Consider the following 24,985-nt stretch of genomic DNA (forward strand, 5'->3'; position numbering starts at 1 on the left):
CTCCTTAGTGTTTTCAAGAAGGGAGATATCCACAACTGCTGACTTTATTGACTAATAACTGTTTTTTTTCTAAGCTTAGTTATAGTAAATAACCACAGTGTTGACACAAGATGTTTATGCTCTTCATAATCTCATAAATTACATCGTGTAGTAGTTGAATACATATGGAAATATACATAATCCTACTCACCCAACGGACAGGAAAGGCTCCTTCGATTCAAGTCTGTCAAGGGAATAACAGAAAATTTAAACAGGTTTATTTCTTGTATTTCAGAACATTTAACAATGACTTTAAAACAGCCACCCACAGCATCAGGTTTACTTGGTGATCAATACAGAAATTAACAACAGAATAACCTGATACATTATGCTAGGAACTTAACTCACATTTACCTAACCAAGCTTTGGGTTAGAAATCAAATATTTACAAAGGAGCACATCTAGACCCTTTAAACTTCACAGATTCAGATGACTTGTGCAGGTATTTACATGGAAAGTCAAGAGTGAACAAGTAATACTCTATCCTTCACGTTTTTCATGTTTCCCTTTTCGATGGCTGTGACTTAAGGAAGATATTGAATTTTTCATTTATTTTCCTTTTTACCTTAAACGTAAAATCTAGTATGGGTGTAAGAACTTTCCTTGAAGGCTTACACACATTTTGCTCACTTTCCAATACCCTCTGTTTGTATGACATGGCCATTTCTTCATCAAGAGAAATTCCGTCACATCTGCCACAATCAGCCTTGTGCTGGACCCCGATGCCGCTGATTTGGTAGACCCAGAATCATGTCCTGTTCTAAAAATCAGTTGCTAAAGCCTTGTCCTCCAACTTCCTGCTGTTGCTGCTCTCAGTGAGGACCTGCATCACTTCCACATTGGCAGGATACTCTTCTACTAACAGTTTCCACTCAGCCAGGACAGATTTAAAAATCCTTGCCTATGTCATTATACTGTATTTCTGCTCCAGTAGCTGCAACTGGCTGTCCTTATTTTTGTAGTGTGTTCTGGCTACAATGAGTTTACTAATATCAGCTGCCTGTTGGGACCATTAACATGTGACTTTAGGGTTCTTTATAAACATAATTAAAGCAAATTTACCACTCAGTTATTTTGAGAGGTTATATAGCATGCAAATGATGCAGAAGTTCTCTGTTGTGTGTGTGATTTTCTCTGACTACTGTGCTAGGAGGAACAGCAAATAATAAACCCAGGTACATAAAATGTCTCTTCAAAGCCTTTAAGAATAATATTTCTAACAAAGCAAAGTGTGTCACATCTGGAACTGAACATTTTATTCATGATGTTGCCTCCCATCTGAAACCAATTCAGTCCCACAACAAAATATTCTAAATAGAACTGCAAACAGGACAGGTTGTGAACAAAATACTGTAAGTATTTTGTCAATGTTTTAAAAACTAACCTGTCATAGAAGTCTCTGTTGAAAAAAGGACAAGTACTAATCCAGCTCTTGCCATCTATCCAGAAGGGTATTTACAAAAAGTGAATTTGTCACTGTGCTTTTGAGAGGATGATATAATTATGTATTTAATTGAAAAATACCATATGTCATCCTTTTGCAAATCATTTGCTACCTCTTTTACAGAATCAATCAGGAGCCTGTCTTCACTTACAATGTCATCTTCCTGTGTACTTAAACCTAATTGCCTGGGATTAGATTTCCAGCAGTAGTAAGAACAACTTGCATAAGGCTTGAAGAAAGGTCAAAATGTATTAAAAATGTTATAACATTTCTGTTATCCTCATGAATATAGCTCATTCTCCCATTTCTTTCTGAGATTTTGATCTGAATGGAAGTAAAAGAGGAAGATGGGATCACTGATGGCTGTGCATGTACCTGGTAGCACATCGGAAGGCGAAAGCTGGGTGTACCCTTCTCCAGGGGAATCCATATCTCACACCAAAACTTTCATAGCACCAAAAAGATGCTTAGCTTGGCATCCTCAGTGCTGAGGTGGCACTGCCAGAGAGCAAGCAACTGATGGGATCCTTTATGTCTAGGGTTGCATCCTCCTCCTGCAGGGTCTGTACAGCCACCATACCAGCTTCACAGACCAGCTTTTCCTGCTGTGGATTACACCATCACAGGAAAACATCTGCACCATCTTTGCAGCTTCTCTTCTCTGCATGAGGAAAAGGCCAAAGAGTGTTATGGTTGTGTTTCCACTTTTTCTGTTTAATGAAATGAACCAGGTCTGAGAAGTATCCAGTGTTTGTCTCAAGAGATTAACTATAAATGAGCAAGAACAAAAGCCTCAGGACCTATTTACATACTTCATAATACAGAAATATTGTAATGGAGAGACACCTGGCACTATCCTGATGGAGGACATCTGGTGGATTGTACTTGGAAATGAAAAGTGTGTGACAGAATGTCCTGTGGACAAGATACTGCAATTAAAAATCTATTTGAAATCCATTCTCAGGATGAAATTCAATTTGTTTTAAATAGGGCTGCCCTCAGTTTGACCCCCTTTCTAGTATATTTGACTAAATGGTTTTAGATAATTTGCTGCATTGCTTTAAATCAGTTCTAATGTTCCTCATAGTAAAGGAATACAATTACCTGTTGGCCTTTTATTTAAATTGGTAGTTCAGTATATAGCAAATGAATTACAAAGGTTTTAAAACTGCAACATCATATAAAACAACTGTCTTTACTGGTGACATTTATCAATATATGTTATAGATTTTTTTTACCTTTCTTTTCTGGTCTGCAGCACATCAAATTGTCTAGAGTTTTGAGGAAGTCATGTAAAATTAAATACGGTATCTCAGAAAGAGCTATCCTGATAAGGTATGGAAGGGTTGTCATACAGCTACAGGAAAAAGGTTAAAACAGAAATTTTCTCTCTTGCAAAACTGTGTCAAGCATGTGAGAACAATAAACAAATAGACAATAAACAAAAAAATTGATGTTTTAATAATGTAGGAATGGTAATGAAGCTGGATTGATAACGATTTTTTCTCTCTTTCTTTCATTTTTTATCTCTTTCCTTCCTTCCTGAAATGATTTTCCAATCAGAAAGTTTCAGACTGTCAAAATGTCAAAGCAATATCTCAGTTTGGAAAGGAGGGAAGCAGACTAATAAGTATCATGACTGGGACATGGCAGACAGGTTGTGTACCCCTTTAATTCTGAGCTAAGACTTTCTGATAGGTCTGCCTTTATCTACACATAATGGATAAGGTTTTGCTGGAGAAAAAAAATGAACTTTTACATTATGTAACTGGCTCAGTTAAAATTGGTCACTATAAAGCAATCAGGTGTAGGCAGTGAATTTATACCCATTGATACGCCATGGTTCTGACACACTGTGTTTAAAATACAGCCTCAAGAAACTTCCCATGTACTATTTTACTCATGTATCATGGTCTGATGAACGTAATTGTGCATTTCTTGATTTCCCTTGGTGTTGAGTTTGCTTATTTTAATGCCAGTTATCTGAAGCCTATCTTTGACATGGACTGAACGTGTTAGATAAATCCTACAAGGTTTGCAGACAAACGTATAAGGAAACGTGACTAGACTATGGGCACATGAATTCCTCTCTGACTTGTAAGCAAATCATTTAAGAACAGGAAGATCCCAAAGTAAACTCTATTTTCCCTGCATAATTATCGTATTAAGATTGCAAGCAAGTTGTTTTTTACATCTGAGGCCTGACTCAGTATATATAAATTCATATAATTTCTTGTGAAAGAATCCTTGCCTCTCCTTCCCAAAACCTATTTGCAGAGCAAAGTGGGTAACATTTCAATGATATCAGTATGGTACACAAGCAAATGTATTTTAGCCAAGCACTTCAAGGTAACTCACTATGAATCAATGCATTCTTCCTTGTGGTGATCATATAATTTAATCTCTGACAAGTTAGTAAGAAAAACATGGGGAATTTAAGGCATTTGTCAGGGTTTTTATTCTGACTTTTTAATATAAGAAAACTTTTTACCCTGAATCAGGGGAAGTGATAGTCAGAAATCAAATTCTTTTTAGAAGAGTTATCATTTTGGGTTGTAGTCTTCAAATCAGAACTCCCAAGGAGGATAACCTGAGTGTGTTGCTGACATCACACATTTTCTGTTTGACTGTAAAATGCATGAATAATGACTGCTGTTTTCAGGGAAACTGGAAGAGTTAATACCTCTAACAAGAATTTAGATGATTACAGAGGATTCAAGTTTTTCATTCAAGCCATGTAGAAAAGTCAGAACAACTAAAAAGCATTGTCAATGTCAGCTGCTGGATAAATTTGCTGCATAGTGTTAATGCGTATTTTGTGGCTGACTTATTTGTCAACCATGTCTATCTCTTTGTGCTGTACAGCTTTAGGAACCAAAGATGTAGCAAAAATATGTGAAGTCAAAGAATATCCAGGTTTATGGCTCACTCTGTCAATGAATTTAGTTTTAAAATGATAACCAGGGAAAAATGAAGGGACCTTTCAAAAGACACTGAGGTAGCTGTCATTCACAGTAATCAACCGAGGTTGTATTTTTCTCTGCAGTTGACTTTGTGATTTGCAGGCAACAGTCATTAATGATCAGAAAACATCTCGCTTCAGAAATTTTTCAGCAATATTGCTCCCTTTCCTTTGTAAACCACTTTTGGTAACACCCCAAGTATTTGTATACAATGAATGCAAGTCTAATAACAGCATGTCTTAATTTACAGAATAAATATTTCATGTACCCTCCACTGTCTCTTTAGACTGAAATGTCAATTGCTGCTGTACACTATGTAATTCTTCCCTCTCTCCTTCCTTCCATCTCTACTTCCCTCCTTGGCATTTATAATGATTTCTGTGACTTAAAGTAATTTCATTCCAAGATAATTTTTCTGGACATCAGTAACTGTTGTCAGATAGAATTAGGGAAGAAGCTCATTCTGTCTTCTGAAAGAAACTTCCATAAGTATCATTATAAACACTGGCAAGTTTCACTAGGATGTACTGTCAGATTCTGGAATAAATAAATGTTAGACTAGCTGTATAGGAGACGTAATCTGTCAGAAGTGTTTCAGAAGCAGAGTGTATGGTGCAATAATTTACAGCTTTATGTCAACTTTTACAAATATTCTTTAAAAATTGAGCAAGCTGCACTTCAAACTGGTGGCTGCCACTGCAATTGATGACTCTGGTTAGTAAAAACAACACAAATTACATTGTTTTCATGACTATTCCAGAATAACAAAAGCTGTATAAATAAGGAAATATGAGTGCTCTTGGGAAGATCTATTGTACAGAGCTAAATGCTTCTGTTATTTATTGAAACATTAAAATCCTAGTACAGAATAAAATACATCCCTCAAACCATGGATGGAAACTAAAGTGCTGCAAACTGAGACTGTCATTTCTCAGTGTAAACTTGCTCTGACATGATATCTGACTTAGGGGACAGAACAAAAGACAGATAATAGGTAAGAATTAGCCTGATCTTTAAAGCCTTTAATATTGCCTTATGCGAAAACCTCATATTCAAGCTGGGAAAAAATGATCTAATTCCCTGAAAATTACTCCTGGGGAGATTCTAATTGGACACAAAATGACAATTTTGCACAATGAGAAAAATCAGTCATCGGAATAAGCTCCTTGGGGAAGATTTTACAGATGTGCATTGTACATGACCAGATTCATTGAGTTTTCCAGCAAAATCTGAATCTCGATACATTATTTGTAAACATGGAATTCTTGACATAAGAACAAGTTTTAGGGACCCCTAGGATTTATTCCCATGTGAATTCACAGGATAGATAATCCCTAGCCATCAGTTAACAGAGTGTGACTGAATAATCTGTGCAAAATTATCCCTAAAATTTAACAGTTGAAAAAATGGCAGTTTTCAATAAGGGGAAGAAGTGTTTTAAAGAGGTTGCCTTTTCCCTATGCTAATTTTCACAACAGCAAGAGGCTAGGATAAAATGTAAATCAACATATGCAAATTTGGTCTTGAAATCCCATACCAGTGCAAATTCACGTTGTCGTGTTGGATATTGAGGGCGCTACTGTTATAACACATGGAATGGAAGGCTTTTAGGATTGTGGTAGGAAAAGGAGGTATGGGGTAGAGCAGTAAAGGAAGTAGTTTGCAACAATCTTCATTAATGAGTGGCCCAAATTTTAGGCAGCAAGAAGAGAGGAAAACACAAAAGCTCTAAGTCATCTGCAGGTTGTATAATAATATCATATAAAGAACTAGAACTGACAAACAGTATCCTATCCATCTAACAGAATTTCAGTAACTAGTTTCCATTTACCTGACTTTACTGCATTTTCCTCTATGAATCCATACATCACAAAGAAAGATAAACAGTGTCATGGATTCTCACAGATGAGGTAAGTTTTTCTCAAACACACCCACACTAAGTTGTGACTTGGAGAGAAATTAATTCAGACTCTACATATGAGCATCTTCTCAGATAGTTATGGACTGCAGTTTCTTCCCACACAACCCAAGAGGAGTCTTCTGAAGCCAAACAGAATGATAAGGAAGCTAAACTGAATTTAATCTATACTGGTGTACAGATCTGCAGGATAGTTCCAGTCATGAAGAAATGAATGTTCGGACTCAAAGTGAAATTCTTGCATGGATCAAGAATAAGAACACATTTTCCTTCAGGAAAGTATACAACTATTATAACCTGTCCATAGGCTCCTCATCCCAATGTCTTTTAAACACCTCCAGCGATGGTGACTCCACCACTTCCCAGGGCAGCCTGTTCCAGGGCCCAATGACCCTTTTGGTGATGAAATATTTCCTAATACCTAATCTAAACCTCCATTGGTGCAGCTTCAGGACATTTCCTGTCATCCTATCACTTGTTACCCAGAAGAAGAGACCAACCACCACCTCACTGCAACCTCCTTTCAGGTAGTTGTAGAGAGCAATGAGGTGTCCCCTCAGCCTCCTATTCTCCAGTCTGAACAACCCCAGCTCAATTTGGACATGCTCAATTTGGCATTTTTGTTCAAGTAAGCCATGGAAACAAACTGCAGAAGGAAAATAACTCTGTGTCACCACAATCAAGTCTCATTTATTTGGTTGGTTTTGGCTTTGTGGTTTGGGCGGCTTTTGTTTTTTTGTTTTGTGGTGGTTTTGTTGGGGTTGTTTGTGTGTGCTTTTTTTCCCCCTGTAATACATTAACAGTTGATAAATTTTCCAAAACTCTGTGACCCCAACAACAGATAGAATTTTATAAAAGATAGAGTAGCATATTTAGTTATCTCCCTCAAAGTCCCATTTCTGATCTCTTGAATCATTCTTTGCATGAAACTGATGTCACCTGACCCTTTTCTGCTCTAAAGCAGAGAAAGAACATTCAGGTCAATATGTACTGGTCTTAAAACATCTAGAATGAGTTCATCAGGATGGGATGAACAAAACAGTGTTGACTGATCTAATGTGCACAATCAATACTACTCTACTGCATGGCTATTTGTAGTCAGAAATAGATGAAGGTTAATGCAGGCATTGCCTTTCAAGATTGCAAGGGTAGAGGCTTAATCTCTTTTTCCCTCAATGACACTACTAACCCTTGAAAGTAGTTACAGGAGGGACACTGCTCTGGTACTGTATGATTCATGTTTGTCATGCCTTCCCCTAGAAAAGCCTCACTCTTGCAAGACTGGAAAATACAACATACATTTTTATGGCAATAGATATTAGAAAGTGCTCGTTTCTTCAGAGACAGTAAATTCACACACACATTTGTGAATACATTTGGTACTCTTCAGTAAAGCAGTCAATGCTTTCCCAGAAGTTCTAGGAATACCAGTAACATAATCCACCCAAAAAGACATGAAATTTGTAAAGCATCTGTTAAAAAAATAATATTACATTTGACATGGTGAACCAACAGCACAAAGTTTCAGTCCTGGCAAGCTGGGTAACATATTTTCAGGCAGAATACTCCCAGACTAGTAGAATTCACTAAGAAATAAACTTTTAAATAATTCACTGCATACTGGTATGTTCCTATTGCCCCTCTGTTTTGCACACAGCATAGCCCTCCCTGCTTTTTAATCTTACTTAACAATCAATTTTCTGTTAAACTATCTTCATAGCTCTTCCTCTGATATTATTCATAAGATGCTAAAATATAAACCAAGTTACAGCCTCTAATTTAACCAGCTTTCCTTATTTATTGACAGAATCCTAAATCTATAACCCATCATCATATTTCTCTTGCAAGCCCCCTAACCTGTGCCCTTGCAGCACATTAGCATCTCCCAGCCTGCGCTACTGCCTTCTATACAATTAGAGGTGCTACGTTATGTGAGAACCAATGCCTAATTATGAGACCAAAAAGTGGTGCTTAGAAGCACAGCCTTCCCCTGCATCTCTGATTGCTGCTGCAATTAAGGGTATACTAAATTCCTGAGAGTGAAAAATCCTGCTGTTCATTTGTGATGTTAGGACAAACACTTCTTTCTTCTGTGTCATGAACTCTGTGTCTTTACTTTTAAGACCTCTATAAAATTAATAAGACAGTGACCAAACAGCAGTGGATACAAAACCAGGGACTATTTCCATGGTGCCTGCTTCACTAGAACTCAAATGTGAAAAAAAACCATCTAGGCATCTGCTTATTATTATTGTTTTAATATGTTGTTGGTACAATCCTTCTTCTTGTTAAGCTAACTGAAACATAGCTGACTATCCACAGAATACAACATCTTTCTGCTAGAACACACTGAATCCAAATTCTGATTGCTTCTTAAATCAAATGCAGGAAGCCATGGAGCAATAAAGGGTAGAAAGCACACACGTAATAAGTGATAGGAATGGGGCTCAGATTGTCAAGATGTAAACTGACTGAATGACTGCAAGTACTGTTTCTGTTTCCTGCAGGCAAAACCATCAGTGCTCTGGATCTTTCAGGAATTTGCTTTTTTAATTATAAGACCTTCTTTTAAAATTATTTATTTAATATATATATTAGCAGTACAAATTCTTGGGTAAGAAAGAAACCTTAATTTCAATGCCACTGGAAAGATGTGAGTACATTTACTATTCCACTGCAATATAAACAGTGACTAAAAGCCATGAAAAAATATAAGATGGTTTTACCTTTAATTATTTCAGCTATAGTATACTGATTCAGGTTTCACAGGGGATGAATAAAGTAAGAAAGAAGATTAAACACCAGGGGAAAAAAAAGCAGCAAAAATAAGAGAACAGGCAATTCACAGGATCACAGGATGTTAGGGGTTGGAAGGGACCTCCAGAGATCAAGTCCAACTCCCCTGCCAGAACAGGACCATAGAACCTAGCACAGGTCAGACAGGAATGCATCCAGATGGGTCTTGAAAGTCTCCAGAGAAGGAGACTCCACTACCTCTCTGGGGAGCCTCTTCCAGTGTTCTGTGACCCTCACAGTGAAGAAGTTCCTCCTCATGTTGAGGTGGAACCTCCTGCGCTGTAGTTTATATCCATTACCCCTTGTCCTATCACAGGATGCAACTGAGAAGAGCCTGCACCCTCCCTCTTGACACCCAGCCCTCAAATATTTATAAACATTTATTAAATCCCCTCTCAGTCTTTTCCAGACTAAAAAGCCCCAGGTCTCTCAGCCTCTCCTCATATGACAGTGCCCTAGTCCCTCAATCATCCTGGCAGCTGGACTCTCTCAACTAGATCCCTGTCCTTCTTGAACTGGGGAGCCCCAAAATTGGTGTGGTCTCCAAACTTGTAATCTCTGAGCATGAGTGTGGTTATGGTGTCTGGGCATTCGTGGAAGAAAACATCAGTCGTGTGTTACCATATATCGCCTTCTGCAAGAGGAAAAGTACTGAGCTACAAAAAAGGATGCAGATTATCTGTGGGCATAAGTAGATGTCACTGGCTTCCTCTTAAAGAAAAAAAATAAAATAACAAACTGAGAAAACAACTTGTAAGTCTAACAAATAACTTGAGAGGAGATGGGAGCAAAGGTTAGTATGTGAGTCTACGCAGGACGTGCTTCAGAACGGATCTAAGTCGAGACCATCATGGTCTCATGGAGGTGGATGCAAAGAAATATGATTAAAAAAAAGGAAAAAGATTTAGGATATACTGATAATCTGAGCAGGGTTATCTACAGAGGAGCTAGCTGGTGTTAAAATTTAGAAGGGAAAGAATTATTTTATTTTTTTTTAACAGAAAATCCCATTTGTTACTGGAATTACCACATGTTAGGAATGATATGGCTGAAGAAACAAAGCAATATGATAAGTGTATATTTTTGGGGTTTTGAACTTATTCTCTATCTGTGATTTGTCTCCAGAAGCAAAATTTCCCTGAGTGTTACTAAGGACCTGAGACACCCCCCCCAGCCCCACACCCCACCCCCCATATTATATTCTCTAAACTTACCAGACACTTGTCAGATGTTCATAGAATGGAATGGAATGGAATGGAATGGAATGGAATGGAATGGAATGGAATGGAATGGAATGGAATGGAATGGAATAGACCAGGTTGGAAGAGACCTTTGAGAGATCATCGCGTCCAACCTATCACCCAACACCACCTAACCAACTAAACCATGCAACCAAGCACCCTATCAAGTCTCCTGAACACCTCCAGTGATGGTGACTCCACCACCTCCCCAGCAGCCCATTCCAATGGGCAATCACTCTCTCTGTGTAGAACTTCTTCCTAACCTCCAGCCTAAACCTCCCCTTGTGCAGCTTGAGACTGTGTCCTCTTGTTCTGGTGCTGGTTGCCTGGGAGAAGAGACCAACCCCTGCCTGTCCACAACAGAAGGTCTCCCCTGAGCCTCCTCCTTTCCAGGCTAAGCAACCCCAGCTCCCTCAGTCTCTCCTCATAAGGCTTGCACTCCAAATCCCTCACCAACTTTGTTGCCCTTCAAGAAGATACATTTGAAAGTACTCTGATTCAAAAGAAACATCTTGATATGATGTATTCATAAAAAAAAAAATGGCATCCCATATGCATAAATTTGTTTATTCTTCAGTTAGTATTGATTCTTCAGTTAGCATGTGGATTAAAGTAAGAGGCATAATGACAATGTCATGCAAATGTGAAGTATCAGATAATAACTGATGAGGTTTATTTTCTGTTCTCTGGACTGTGTATTCAGGCTTTTGTAGGCCAGTGGTAAAAATGGACATACAAATGCATTAAGCAAAAGGAGGAAAAAAGAAGGAAGTAGTTGAAAACCTAGAGCAATATTCAATCAAGAGAGAATCTTATACCTGCAGTTATTTTTATTACATAACAGTAGCTTAAGGCACATTGCTAATACACTGCCAATTGCACACTACAGCAGCAATTATGCAAAATACTGCAGGATTCAGATAGAACAGTCATGCTTGTTTGGCACGGAATTTGGTGAATTTATGTCATGCTTTCAAATGTGAGGAATGGTTGGTCTCAAGAAGCCTCCTACCCTGGAAAAAGTTACCGTGTTGCCTGTCGTTGTGTGCTTCACCCAGCAGGGCTTCAGAAAATCAACTCAAAATAATGGGGAACAGAAAGCAAACCAAACCACACCAAACTCTAAACAGTATCTTAAAATAAATCTGAGAAGCAGAGAGCACACAGAGAAAGAGGTTAAGCAATTCTTTTAAGCCTCTGCCATAAACTAAAGCTGCAGAACCAAAGGAAATACAAGAGGTGTAACATAATCTAATCAGGTTTGTGATGGAGATTAAAAAGTAAAATGTACTGAGGAAACTAATAAAGTATTTTGTCATAGAAAACACCAACCCTCTGAAATAAAAGAGCATTGCTTTCTAGTATATTAATATTAGACAGTTAAATAATTCCCTCCAGAGGCCACAGGACTTATGAAGTTATAAAGTAAAGGCAGTTTAGTATGGCTAATTAGTAGCATGTTAATTCAAGCATGTGGAATATACTTTTCAATTGCTTTACAGAGAGAAGCAGTTGGGAATGAGAAATGACTGTGGTACTTAATACCACTAAGGGAGTGCTGAACCAGAAGCCTGAAACTACTGAGACCAGCTGGGAATGAACTTGGCCTCAAGGGATGCCTTTGCCAGGACCACTGTGTGGTACAGACAGGCAGTGCTTACTCCACTCAGTATTTCTTGGTCTGCTAATTGTGTCACTCCAGGACGTGCCTCAGCTGGATGGATCCCAGGCTAGGCATCTTCGTGCCCAGTTAGCAATGGGAAAACTGGAAGGAGTGGGACTTCAGTAACTCCACAGTGGAATTTCAAGATGTAGCACTGGTTCAAGGAATATTTTGCTTATTGGGGCTTTATAAGGAAGCTTGGAGCTTGGAAAGGGCAAAATTAGCCCACATGGGGAGGATTAGTGTTAGCCATATTAGTCCTGGAAGTGTTTATAGGTCAACTACAATATTAAATTGCATACAGCAAGGAGAGTGACTAGATATCCTGACAGTGCTGAGTAATTATCTTTCTGGTTTTCTTCCACCTCCTAGCCCAGTGTTTTCCTATGTTATACAAATATTTGTTGACTCCTGGGAGGTCCAGCTTTGGAAAACAAACTAATTTTCTCAGAAAGCAGACTAAGATGTGATCTGGGAGAGTTTGCTCCCAGTTATGCCAGTATCATTACACTAGTTTTGGCTCCCTATGCCCCATGAAGTCTCCTGGAGGTCCCTACCACCACCTCATGCAGCACAGCCTGCAGTAGCTATACTTATTTTAGTGCCACAAAACATACCACCAGTTGGCTAGCCTGCAGCACAGTCTTTCCATTATTTCAAAACACTCAAAAATGCCCCTACCATTCTCCTCAAATCCTTACCACTAGAGGGGTGCCAGAGAAAACTCTGAGCTGATCCCTGTGATGACAGCCCTACAGAGATTACGTGAGGCAAGGCAAGCCACAGGCAGTGTGTGCATGGCAGCTGTGCTCCAGCCCACTCCTGGAGCAACAGGGGATGAAGCCATTAGCAACCTCCAGAGTTAAGAACTAGATGAGCCTCTTGTTGTAACAACCCCAGCAGACCTTTGAAATGGAGAAAAAGCTTTCAGATGTATTTAATACCTCATATAACACAGCGGTGGAGTGACATGAACAATAAATAGTTAAAATATTCTTTGATGATATAGAGAAACAGAATGATGGTCTAGCAGAGTATTTGTGGCTGATTATTCTTTGGTATGTTGGGCCATAAACCCAGAGGGGAAAAAACCAGTAACTTTCATATGCTGATACAGAGCAACTTTAGTGAAATACTGATCAAAACATCATAAAATTAAAAAGACAAAGTGTGAGCCTTTATTTTACCACAACAATGCTCCCAATGAGCTCTTTAACACATTTGTGTCAGCACCTTTAATCTTCACCATGTATTTCAAAGATACAACGATTAACCAGTAAAATTAACTTCTGCTTGAGGCTAGACCCAAACAGCAAGATGTAAAATAGTTTTAAGATGCAGATCTGTCAGGGATTTTGTTTTCTGCAGAAAAGCTGAGCTAAAAAAGGAACTTCACAACAATTCTGAACCTTCTGGGATTTAAGTTCCTCCTCACATACTGAACAGCAATGCACCTCAGGAGGAATGCTGCTGGAGGTAACAGCTATGTTAGATGTAAGCTGATTCCCAAGCACTACCCTAAGCATGTCTGTAGTTGTTCAGTGAGTATGCTTAAAGTTCTGCCATAGCAGAAGAGGCCTTTTCTGTATCATCTGCTGTCTGCTCTCTTTTCCTGCTCAGTAACAGCAGTATAAAAGAGCAGAGAGGTTATTTTAGCCTGTTATGTGCCGTAGCCTTTCTGACACCCTATTAGATGACTCTGCTGTTCCTTTCTACTCATTTCCAGTCCTGGGGTTTTGATTCCACATTTTGTACAATTCCTTTTCACTTTCAGGATGTTAAAGAAACTTAATGCAGCAATATAATTCCTTTATTCTACCAATACTGCTTCAGGAGAAATGTCTGTTCTACCTTAAGCACAGCCAATGGAACATTTTCTGCACTCCTTTTGATCCTAAAATTTCCTTCCAAGATATCCTACTTACCAGTTCCCTGAGCTCACTGAAGTCTGTCCTTCCAGAAATCCATTACTCTATTTCTTCAGCTTTCAGTCCTGCCTTTTCACAGTAAATATTTTGTGATAGCTGAATTTTTAACCAATGCCTCTTTTAGTCAAAATCATATCTAAAGTAACCACTTCCCTCTTAACTTTCTCCATCTTGTGGGTTGAGCCTGGCCTGCAGATAAATACCCACACATTTACTATCTCACCCTCAACTACTGTTGTCCCCTACCCAGCTGAAGGACAGAATAGAAAGAGTGAAAGAGCTTCACAGTTTTAGAAAATGTGGTGCAATAAGGGAAGGAAGAGATTACAAGAAACCAACTGATGCAAAGGCAATTACTTTCCATCCCCCCAAACAGCCCAGGTAGCCTCCAAGTAACAGATACCTTGGAAGGAAACATCTCCTCAGTTTTTATTTCTGAGCATGATGTTATAGGATATTGAATGTCCCTTTGGATAGTTTGAGATAGCTGTCTCAGTCATATTCCTTCCCAACTTACTGTTCACCCTGGTGCCCCACAACTGGGAAGGTAGAAGAGTTAAAAGAGGTCCTCGAGGATGCACAAATACAGTGAGAGTCAAAACACTGGTGAGTTTTAGCAACAAATCCAAACCACAGCACCATATGGGATCCTATGAAGAAAGTGAAGTCCATCCCAGCCAGACCCAGCACAATATTTTGAAATAAGTGAATGTTCTCAACGTTGTCAGAAGTTTTGTAAAGCATTGATCTCACGTATTACTATGTTAACAGATAGTGAGACAATGGAAGTTCTCCATTACTGTCTGATGAAAGCTTACTTGCTCAAAAAAGCCTCTCATAATCTTCTAGAGAAATAGTCTGTACTAGATCCATGCAAGGACAAAACCTAGGATCTTTGTTTTTTGTGTGTGTCTCTTAAAAGGTCCCTCAGAACTTTGCAGAGGCCTCTCTCATGTTTGTTTTGTGTGGAGAACAAGTATGTATGAGAAACTGTTCAGAAATGGAAGTGCATATAAATGCCAGAGACAACAGAACATCTTCAAAAATCTTCTTAAATACTGACTCAGGGACACAATAGATCACAGCTACCAGGCAAACTCAAGAGTTTAACAACTTGCTGTTGAGAGTTATGCTAAAATAAAAATGATGTTTCTATCACTTTTTTTAAGGGCACCACAACTTGACATTACTATTCTGTAGCACACAGGCTCAGATCTAAAGTACTTCTGGTTGTTTTCATTCTGAGATTTCACCTTTGAATTTCCATCTGAAGCTTTCAGACCTGAACGGGCTTTAAAGTCTTGCTCAGGTGTGTCTGATTCCACTGCTGTTGCTCTCAGAACCAGTCTGTCTACATTGCAGCCACAGCAGAAATCAGCTTTCACTCCTTTCATGTTTCTGGAGCATAAATTCTACAGCACTTCTATGAGAAGTGAGGTTTATTGAGCAGAAGCTCATGTGTGCATGTTTGCCTGTCAGTTCTCCTACCAATGGGTAGTGCTTCACTAAGCTTAATTGATTTTGAAGAACAGGTGAGGGTTTCATCGAGTTTGTACAAGCTGTATGAAGAAAAAAAAGACACCTGGGACTAGGAGAAAGACACTATCAGTCCCCTCCTGAAGACCTAAGGAAGAAGTTCTGTGTTGTTAGAGGTTGGTTCTCACCCTTGACACAGAAATCAATGAGAAACCAGTTCTGAAATTATTAGTTATTTCACTTATCTATGCAAATGAAAGTCACAAGAATGAGGCCAAGCAATAAAGCATAAGGACTAAAAATTGAAATAGCACTCAGCTGGAAAAAAAAAATAAATAAAAAGAATGAAAAAAAGTATTGGTTGTGGTAATAGAGATGGGGACGTTAATAAACACTTCACAAATCATCATACCTCTCTTTTTGTCAGTAGAATGAAATTCAAAGCTTGAATTTCAGGCTGAGCACTTGGGGTCATACAGCACTTACAGCTGTACTTACAGCACCTGGAGTGGTTTTAGTATCCCTGGAACAAAACCTATGTGAGGCAACTGCATTCTGCTACTTCATCCTAAAGGAGTGGCATTGTTGAACATCTGTTAAATAGCTTTTTAGTATAGCAAGACTCTGTGTGTAATGCCTCTTACAGTGTGAGGCTGCAGCCCCTTCCTCTGCCTTGTTCTTCCACTGGCAAGTAACATCCATGGTGTGAACACTTAGAAGGTACAGACAGGGTACGGAACAGAAGGTATTCTCACTAATCCGAGTGAATTAGTTTTCTCTATCCTTCTAAGCGCCTGTATTGTCATGTAAATATCCTAAGTATTTTATTTACTTCCAGCTAGGAGAGACTCTGATCTTTATTTCCAAAGAAAAGAGGGGCATTATCTGCACGTTGTGATCATTGCATCTAAATATCAGGCAGGAATTTTGTTGGCTGGGCTTACACCTAGTCAGTGTAAGTTTCTTTTTTAAGTCAGACATCATATGGACAGTCTTTATCTCCAGGAGTTTGAAATAATTTGCTCTGGAATGAGCCCACAGATACAGATAGTGACAGACTGAACAATACTGGCTCTTCAGCTCACGTTCAAAACATTTTGGTGTGTACGGAAGCTTGATTATATTTCATAGGAACACCAAAGAGTGAATGGGGGAAAAAAAGTTGTTGATGGGCTGCATGGTAGCCTTGGTAAATACATTCCAGGTTACCATATTTTTTCTAATAATAAAAGGAATTGTGGGAAGTTAAGAGAAAGTCTCACTCACCTGTAAAGTGCTGAAAGTGGCCGCTTGTTGCCAGGTTTTGGTCTGTATGGTTTTGGTTCTCCTGCCATGTTGATATCTGAAAGCAAGTATTTGATGTTAGTAAGCCAAACCTCTGGAAGGTAGACAGAATTTGCAAAGGCACCTTCAAAACACTCAAAATGAGTAATGGAGAGTGAAAACGGACAGCATAGCTAAAACATCTGTCTAGTTTTCACTGCCTCTGAACTGATGCCATAAAACATTCCTAAAAATTCTTTCTGAAAGGCTTCAGGCCAGTGTCACTTCTTTGTAACAGAGAGAAATGACATTTAAAAAACATACAGGAGTATCCACTCATGAAGCTGAAGCCAGTAATGCCTTTCTATTACAGAAGAGCTGAATGGTAACATAGATGTTGACACAAACTATGATCTAAAGTTGAATTCTGTTTCGAAGGACTGTAATGGTTCTGAAGAGTCCCCCTTTAGGACACTGAGAAATGCACACTGCTCTTTAACTGCCACTTCACTACCCACTCAAATGAGACTTTTCAGAAGTCAGTGAGAGTGTTTCTGCTTCTGACCCCAAATACTGGCTTTTAAAATTTGTAAGGAGGAAAAATCTGGTTTTGCATATGCTTTATTTTAGGCAGGTACTTACAATTTCAATAACACCAGAAATCTTGTGCACACTTTAAAGTTCACTTACATTATGTCTCTATATTTGTCCTTGAAATTTAAAAATGTCAAGCTTATCTAGACATTAGTCATGCTGATTCTCAAATTACTCTCCTCTTTCGAATCATACTTGAAGACATGCTAGGAAACTACATGTCCATCATTTTGATTGCTTGTCACAGTTACACACAATGAAAGAAGCACAGGCCGCTCTGTGGAGAATACCTTGCTTGAGCTTAAGAAGCTGTCCACATAAACAGAAACCTTTACTAAAAGGTTTCTGATTGAATTGCAATTGAGATTACAACAAATCACATGGATAAAGTAAAACTTTCAGTTAGGAAATAAATTCCCTTGCATCTGAGTGATGCTGCAACTGAATCTCTCATTGGTTTCACTACGTAAGAGTAAAAATCTTATCTGTTATTTCATAGTGTAAACCTGCTGTGACAGAACAATGTACCCCATTTACTGTGGAGTCACCTGATGATCAAGACTTTCAAGGAAACACATGTTCTTGGAAGAGTCTATGTTTAACCTGAAACTGAGTGTGGTGGAGGGAAAAGTGAAGTAGAAAGCTGAGGGATGTAGAACAAGCTCAGCACAATGATGCCAGAAGCCAAGATGTTTTTATTTAAGCCACTCTTGACCTCAAAATCTGCAGTAAAAGCCTGAGACTTACTGACTGGATTCAATTTGTTCACACAAAATGGAGAAAAATAATCCACTTGGACTTTTTTATTAACAATCACAAACATTAAATATGTGTGTCTCTTTTTTAAACAGATCATTTTTTCCCCCCATTGGAAATGGCACACTTCAAACATTTGAAAGAGTTATAAACATATTTTCCAATTTAATGTAATATTTTGAACCGAAATAACATCTGTTTGAGCTAAAAACATCAATATAGCAAACTAATACAAGGTCCTGAAATGAAAAGGTTTTGTGTGGAACTATTTCATATCAAATACACTGTGGCAAAATTTTCTCCATACAGAGTATATTGGAATTAAATCTGATTTTAGCTCTTTTTGTAGGACTTGCACTATTCTTAAAGCCTCATTTTCCATAAGAAATGAAATTTCTTGGTTCACTCAGCTCTCTGAAGTTGGGATAGTATTTGAGACTGTTTTCATACCTCCTTGAAATGCTTTCCTGCTCTTAATTTTATTGAAGGACTTTATTAAATATATATTAATCTTCGTCTTTTGTGGCTGTTAAAAATCAGCTATGATTCCCTTATTTAAAGCAACATAAATTCTACTAAATGTTGACCCAACAGAGTAAACATCAAGCATTTCTGAAAGCCACTGAGGAATTTCGATAGCTGTGCTGTACTTCCAGTGGCTCCTAGAAATAACAGAATAGGAACAAAATTTTTATCCTGTGACCTTTATGATAATTAGACCTTTTGCATAGTATTTTAATGTCAGCTTTAAGGTCACTGACTGTATTGACTTTCACCATCTCCTACTGCAACTAGGTCAGATTTCAGGAAAAAAAAGTAGAATTATAATCTAGTCTTGGGAAATGCCTGAGGCTGTGGGATTCATCTTCACATACTTTTCATATTCCTCATTTGCATCTCTCAGAGCTGCAGCCCAGGTCAATACCTACCTACTCTGGAGGGGTTAGACTAGATGATCTCCAGAGTTCCCTTCCAACCCCCTCGTTCTGTGATTCTTAGGCATATGAATATTAAAAGACCTCAAAGATTTGTTCATATCTGTTCACAGATCAATACTGTCTTGATGATTACTCTTGTAGACCTACATTTGCAGCTCTACAACACCCAGTTTTACAAAGACAAGTAGTGTAGAAGACTAAGGATTGTTTGTTATGTGTTCCCTTACTTTCAGCTATATACTAGCAAAAAGGTAGCTCTGTAAGAAAACACAACTGTAGAATTTTGAAAAACAACTAAGAGTTAGCTAACAGTCCCTTGCACTTAAATAAATCTCTAAATGTACTAGCAGGAAACATGAACTATGTTATACAGTCAGCAACGGTCAGAACTTCTCTTTTACACAGGAAATAGTTCATAGGAAAGCTGTGCACATGGGGATTTTCTGTTAATATGAAATTGATTGAATAGCTCCACAACTCCCTAAGCACCTTGTAGTGAGTTAGGAATGGATGTAGGACATGGTTTGAAAAGTCAGAGCAGATTTTCACCCCATTATTTTTCAGCACTTTCCACTCCAACCTCAATTTTCTAACTAAGATTAGAAGTGAACCTGCCAACATTTCACATGATAGATTATTTCTAGCCCAACTGGAAATCTTGGGAGATAACTTGCTCTCTTGCTTCATCCATCATTAGTTTCACAGCAGACATTTACACCTACTAGGTCATAAACTGTGTGTCAAATAAATGTGTTGGCTGCAGCATAGAGATTTACCTGTGCTAATGATTCCACCCCAAGGAATGCAGAGGTGTCATTCCTTACATTGTAAAATTAGCTCCTGCGCTTGTACCTGAATAAGAACCAGACAACTTGACAAAGACACAGACATTCACATCATTTCTGTGTGGGAATGGAGCAGCTCACGCACTCTCAGATTGTTCTCTCTGCTCACACACTATCAATATTCACTTAGATGCCAGCTTTAAGATAAACTCCACACTGAAATTCAAAACATTAAGGAATTACTATGAACAGAAAAGTGACTGTGCAGATGACAGCACATTGTAATGCAGCAGCCTGTTCTCCCTGCGCTTTCAAAATCAAATGAGGTTGCTTTACTAAAATAAATGCATTTTCAGTTTTATCCATTCCTAATAGCACAGAGAGGTTAGTTAAGGGTATGAAATGGAGATTTCGTTGAAGATTGTGTCATGATCAGAATATATCTCATTTCAGACATGGTATTTTTACTTATCATTATACTGAAAAGTACCTAGCAGTTAATGAGGAAAGAAAAACGGACTTAAGAAAAAGAATGTGCAAACCATTGAGAAAGAAGAGTTACTCTCTTCACTAACTACATACATTTGTTTGAAAAAGCAACTCAACACAGTGTGACATATTTTTCTCCTGTCACCACTTCCTACCACTCCCTGCCTTCCTCCTCTAGTCAGTAATGACCAAGGAGACTGTGGGGCATGAGCCTTCCACTTTTGGAGGGTGACGATCAGCAAGCCTTGAGGCTTTTATCAAGTTTTCACTGCCAAAGTAATCTCAGAATCTGGTCCTAAAGACAGCAGTTGCCTTTAAATACGTCTTTTAAGTGTAAGAAACCATACCTGAAGAGTATTTATACCCTAGAAGTACTTCAGTAATTCTCAGTATACCTGCTCTTCAGATCCTTTAAAAAGTTTTATTGAAAAAAAACCCCAAACCAACAATCCAAACCCAAAATTAATCACTCATTCTGGTTCACAGAACCAAATGCCATAATCTAGAAGCTTCAACAGGCACTAGATCAACCCAGGAAACCTATGAACTGAGACTTTGAGGGTTTTCTGCTGCAAATCCAGGACCTGTTTCTCAGGCTACACCTATACTAAAAAACTAAATAGTACCCTTCCTGGGGTTTAATATGGAGTTATGTTTTGCTTTAAATGGTTTGATTAGTTTCTGGTATGACCTTAGCCCCAGCTAACAAATACTTTCTCATGCAAGTTCTAGACCTAGGTAGAGAATTGACGTGAGCCTGGGACCATTGTTGATGGGCATTTTATTTATGGCCACTCTCTTTTGCAGGTCAAGACCCAGTGAAAGAGAATGGCCCTAAGTACCTAAGTACCACCAGTGTTACTGGTGTGGCTTCTGAATGTGGGCTCCATGTGAGGAAGAAGGAGAAACAAGACCTGGAGCTAAGAAAGCTGCAAGGGCCTCTGTAGCTCAATAGATAATTTTCTAAGAACTGCTTGGTCAGAGACTCTTCCACACATTCTTGTGAATGGTTGAAGAAATTCAGACATTTCTTGCAAAATCCCACAACTGCTTACCATAAAATGTTGAAAGAGAAAGGGTGTCATTGTGTGCTTCCAGAACAGCACTGCTTCAGACCAGCTCTTTGTTTATTTTTTGGTCAGGCAGCTGGACTTGAGGATCGTTGTAGGTCTCTTCCAACTGAAATATTTTATTCAAAGCAAACCAGAATACCATGCTACTATGGACAGGATTCTGTTGTGTATTTACTAGATGTGGTGCTAAGGGACATGGTTTAGCAGCAGACTTGGTAGAAGTAGGTAATGGTTGTACTAGATGGTCTTAAAGGTCTTTTCCAACTGAAACAATTCTAAGTTTCTGTAATGGAAGAAATGGTAATTAAAATGAACTTACAGAGAAAAAAATCCTGCAATGAATCCAGACAGAGGTATGGACATAGGGAGATTAGGGTACTTTTCCTCCTTTTCCACATGACCCAAAGTATATTGGACAGAAGAGGTAGATGCCATTTGAATAAAGCCCCCAGTTATGTGATTTATGGCACAAGTGGACATCAGCAAAGATAAAGATTATCTTTCTTTTATACTTTTCCATCTACCAGAGCTATAAATCTCCTTGCTGCATACGAAAGGATTCTTAATAAAGTTGTTTGACTTTTTTGTTTTTACATCACAGACTTCCTTTTCCCTTTTTATTCTATACTAATTACATGTCATCTCCTCCCTTTCCCATCTCTAATGTGGGTGAAAAAAATGAAAAGGAGAGTTTTCAGTTCTGTTCAATCCTGTTCCTGAATTGCACATCTCTAAAGGAGAAACTTCCCAGAAAATTGAACACAAACTCAAATTAACTTTCAAGGCTAGTTAAATATTAAATGAAAGTCTGGGTCACACATTTTCCTTTTCCATAATGGTATTAAAAATAATTTGCTTGTGGGGCTCTCAGCTGCATTTGGATTTTCTCTTAGCATTGAAGTAATTTGAAGCCTTTTTTTTTTTTTGTGCAAAGCTGACAGCTATTGTTAATGTTTCATACAGAAAGAGCTTCTTGTTGAATAGTATATGAAATTGCTTTGTTCAACCATCTCTTCTTTCATTAAATACTGCTAAAATGAAATGAGGCTATAGGATTATATAAGCTATCATTCTTAACGCCATGCAGTAAGAGAAGTGTCAGGTGCTGTCTTGCTGGAAAGCCTCTTTCTGTTCCCCAGGGTTCTGGGTTGGTGTGAGGACAAGTGACAGCTAAAATGGGAACTCCTCTCCTGTCTGTACACCCATCACAAACAGTTCACTCAGGGTCTTGGAGACAGCAGTGTCTCCCTTAGTGGTAGAACAGATGGTGATGTGCTTCACAGCTGACATGGAGCTTTGCCCTGTCTTTGTTTTGGTCTGCCTGCTGCCATCCATGCTCCTCCTGCCACAGTTATCAGCCTGGACCCTTTGAAAGTGTGGCAAGCTGTGGTCCATGGTCTGCCCATCCTGCCCAGAGAAGAAGAGGATGATAAATTTATAGCCTGCTCAAGACTACCCATAGATTCCTCTGAGATTGCTTCTCTATTGAATCCTGCATCTCTTCTGGTTCCTGCAGATCCCTGCAGATCAAGTACTGTGATGGAGCAGGAGTGACTCTGGGAGAGGGATGGAGTTCTGGGCTGCAGGGGAAGAGACGTTGTGGAGAAAAGGGCATGGGAAGGAAATTATGTTGGCAAACCTCCCCAGCTTCCCAGCACTGGGCTTGTGGGCTGTTCCGCAGGAAGATTCATGCTGCTCTTCTGCAGATGTGGGAGATTCAGACTTGGCTAGGGGACTGCATGGTCATAGCTACTTATCTGCAGGTCAGCTGTAAGAGTTACAGGTGTTTGTGTGTTAATTACGGAAAGCCCCAGTTTGGTGTCTGCCTTGATGGCCATGAAGCTGGCTGTCACACAAGCATTTCATCCCAGCAGAGCCAAGTGTAGCTTCCCTGTAGGAAGGCAGATACTTTTAATATAACCAAGTCTTCAACTGCTTTGTTTCCTACCCATGGAACAAGATTCTAGCTGTTGTGTGCTTGTTTAACACATGGAAAAGTACATAATAAACTTTCTGCTACCTTCAAGGAAGGAAAAAAAAACCCCCACAACAATAAAAAAGATGACAAGTGTTGTAAGTGTAAGTTTAGCTAGCTGGAAGAAAAAGCTCAAGCAAAGATTTTCAAACGATCCCAAGCCCTGCTTGCACTGTACCTTTTCATTACTGCTGCTAATGGGAAATGGAACTGGTCCTTGAGTTACAGCTTTTTTCAGACCCCGAGGTGTGCAAGGAGCACCTTTCTTTCTTTGCCTTCTCTCAGTAACAATAAAAACACTATTTATAATAGAAAAGAGAGCTCTGTCTTCATTCAGATCAAGCAGAGTCATTGCAGGGCAGCAGCCAACAAACTGTTGCTTTTCTTTGCTAACAAAAGATAGTTATTACCATGAGACTCAGACAAAGCTTCACATTGACTAGATGTCTGAGTTTCTCAGCATTGCAATTAGCCTCAAGCAGAAACTTTAAACAGTGTAGTGAGGATACAGTATGAAAGTCCCTCAACTGCCTCTTCCAGATATCAGCATGATTTATGCTAAGAAACATGCCCTGAACCTTAGTAATTTTCAACTCTTCCTCAAAATACACTTCTCCCCCTCCACATTTTTTCTAATACTTGGCTACTTTCTCTGCCCCACAGCCTTTTATCTAACTCTCCTACTAATGTTAGCTTCATGCTCCAAGCAATAGTTTTTCATGACAATTGAAATCTGTAGTATACAAAAGAATTCACTGTCCCCACTGCCCCAGTCCCTCTGTCTTTCTTTCTCTTTTTCCTGCAGATGATCAACTTTATTAATGCAAACACAAAGTGTACTTTCCCTGAAATAATCATCATGAGAGTGGTGAGACACTGGAACAGGTTGCCCAGGGAGGTGGTAGAAGCCCCATCCCTGGTGGTTTTTAAGGCCAGGCTGGTTGGGGCTCAGAGCAACCTCATCTAGTGCGAGGTGTCCCTGCCCATGGCAGGGAGGTTGGAACTAGATGAGGTCCCTTCCAACCCTAACAATTCTATGATTCTATGACCACAACAGCAATATTTTGCCTAAACATACCAACATTCTTTTGTCTGTGTTTGTTAACCACATGTCTTGGAGTTAACCAATAGAATTTGCTTACATTGAGAACATATTTCCTCATAATTTTGAGAAGTTAATGTTCCCAAAGCTTTCTGAGTGGCACAAGCAGAATGACTTCCACAGAAATGCACAGCTCAGTCTGCACATTGCAGCAGCCCTGAGGTCTGTCCTGATTTGGGCAGGAGGACCCAGCAGCCGGGGGGGCAGCAGGGGATAGTGCGAGGCAGAGTATGTGGATGGGCACCTCAAGGAGCTGATAGGAATGAGGGCAAAGTGTATCCCTCAGAAAGATTGGCTACTGTACCAGCTTCTACCCCTGGAGTTTGTTTGCATAAGTCATCACAAAGGGGTAGGTACATTTTTGATACCTTGAACTCTGCTGTCAAAATCTCCGAGGTAGCTCTGACCTTGAGGGTATTCCCCCAGGCTAGAGGCTTTCATCTAGGCTGACAATAGATCAGAGAGGAGCCACTCGGTGGATTTCACTGAGTCTTGAAAAATGAGGTGCACAAACCACAAGACACTGTCAGGGGAGACTGGAA

The 24,985-nt window shown here is 39.1% G+C and overlaps 1 protein-coding gene across 1 annotated transcript in view; it reads right to left on the bottom strand.

Annotated features, from left to right (window-relative positions):
* RALYL (RALY RNA binding protein like) overlaps positions 1-24,985 on the bottom strand; it is a 365,227-nt gene that overhangs the window by 50,351 nt on the left and 289,891 nt on the right. The window contains exons 3-4 of the mRNA XM_054167309.1: positions 16,735-16,810; positions 191-223 (exon numbers count right to left, since the gene is read on the bottom strand). Coding sequence (XP_054023284.1) covers positions 191-223; positions 16,735-16,810 — 109 coding nt within the window. The remainder of the gene's footprint in view (positions 1-190; positions 224-16,734; positions 16,811-24,985) is intronic.

This window comes from Dryobates pubescens, chromosome 14 (assembly GCF_014839835.1).
Source record: "Dryobates pubescens isolate bDryPub1 chromosome 14, bDryPub1.pri, whole genome shotgun sequence".
In the NCBI taxonomy this organism is placed as follows: Eukaryota; Metazoa; Chordata; class Aves; order Piciformes; family Picidae; genus Dryobates; species Dryobates pubescens.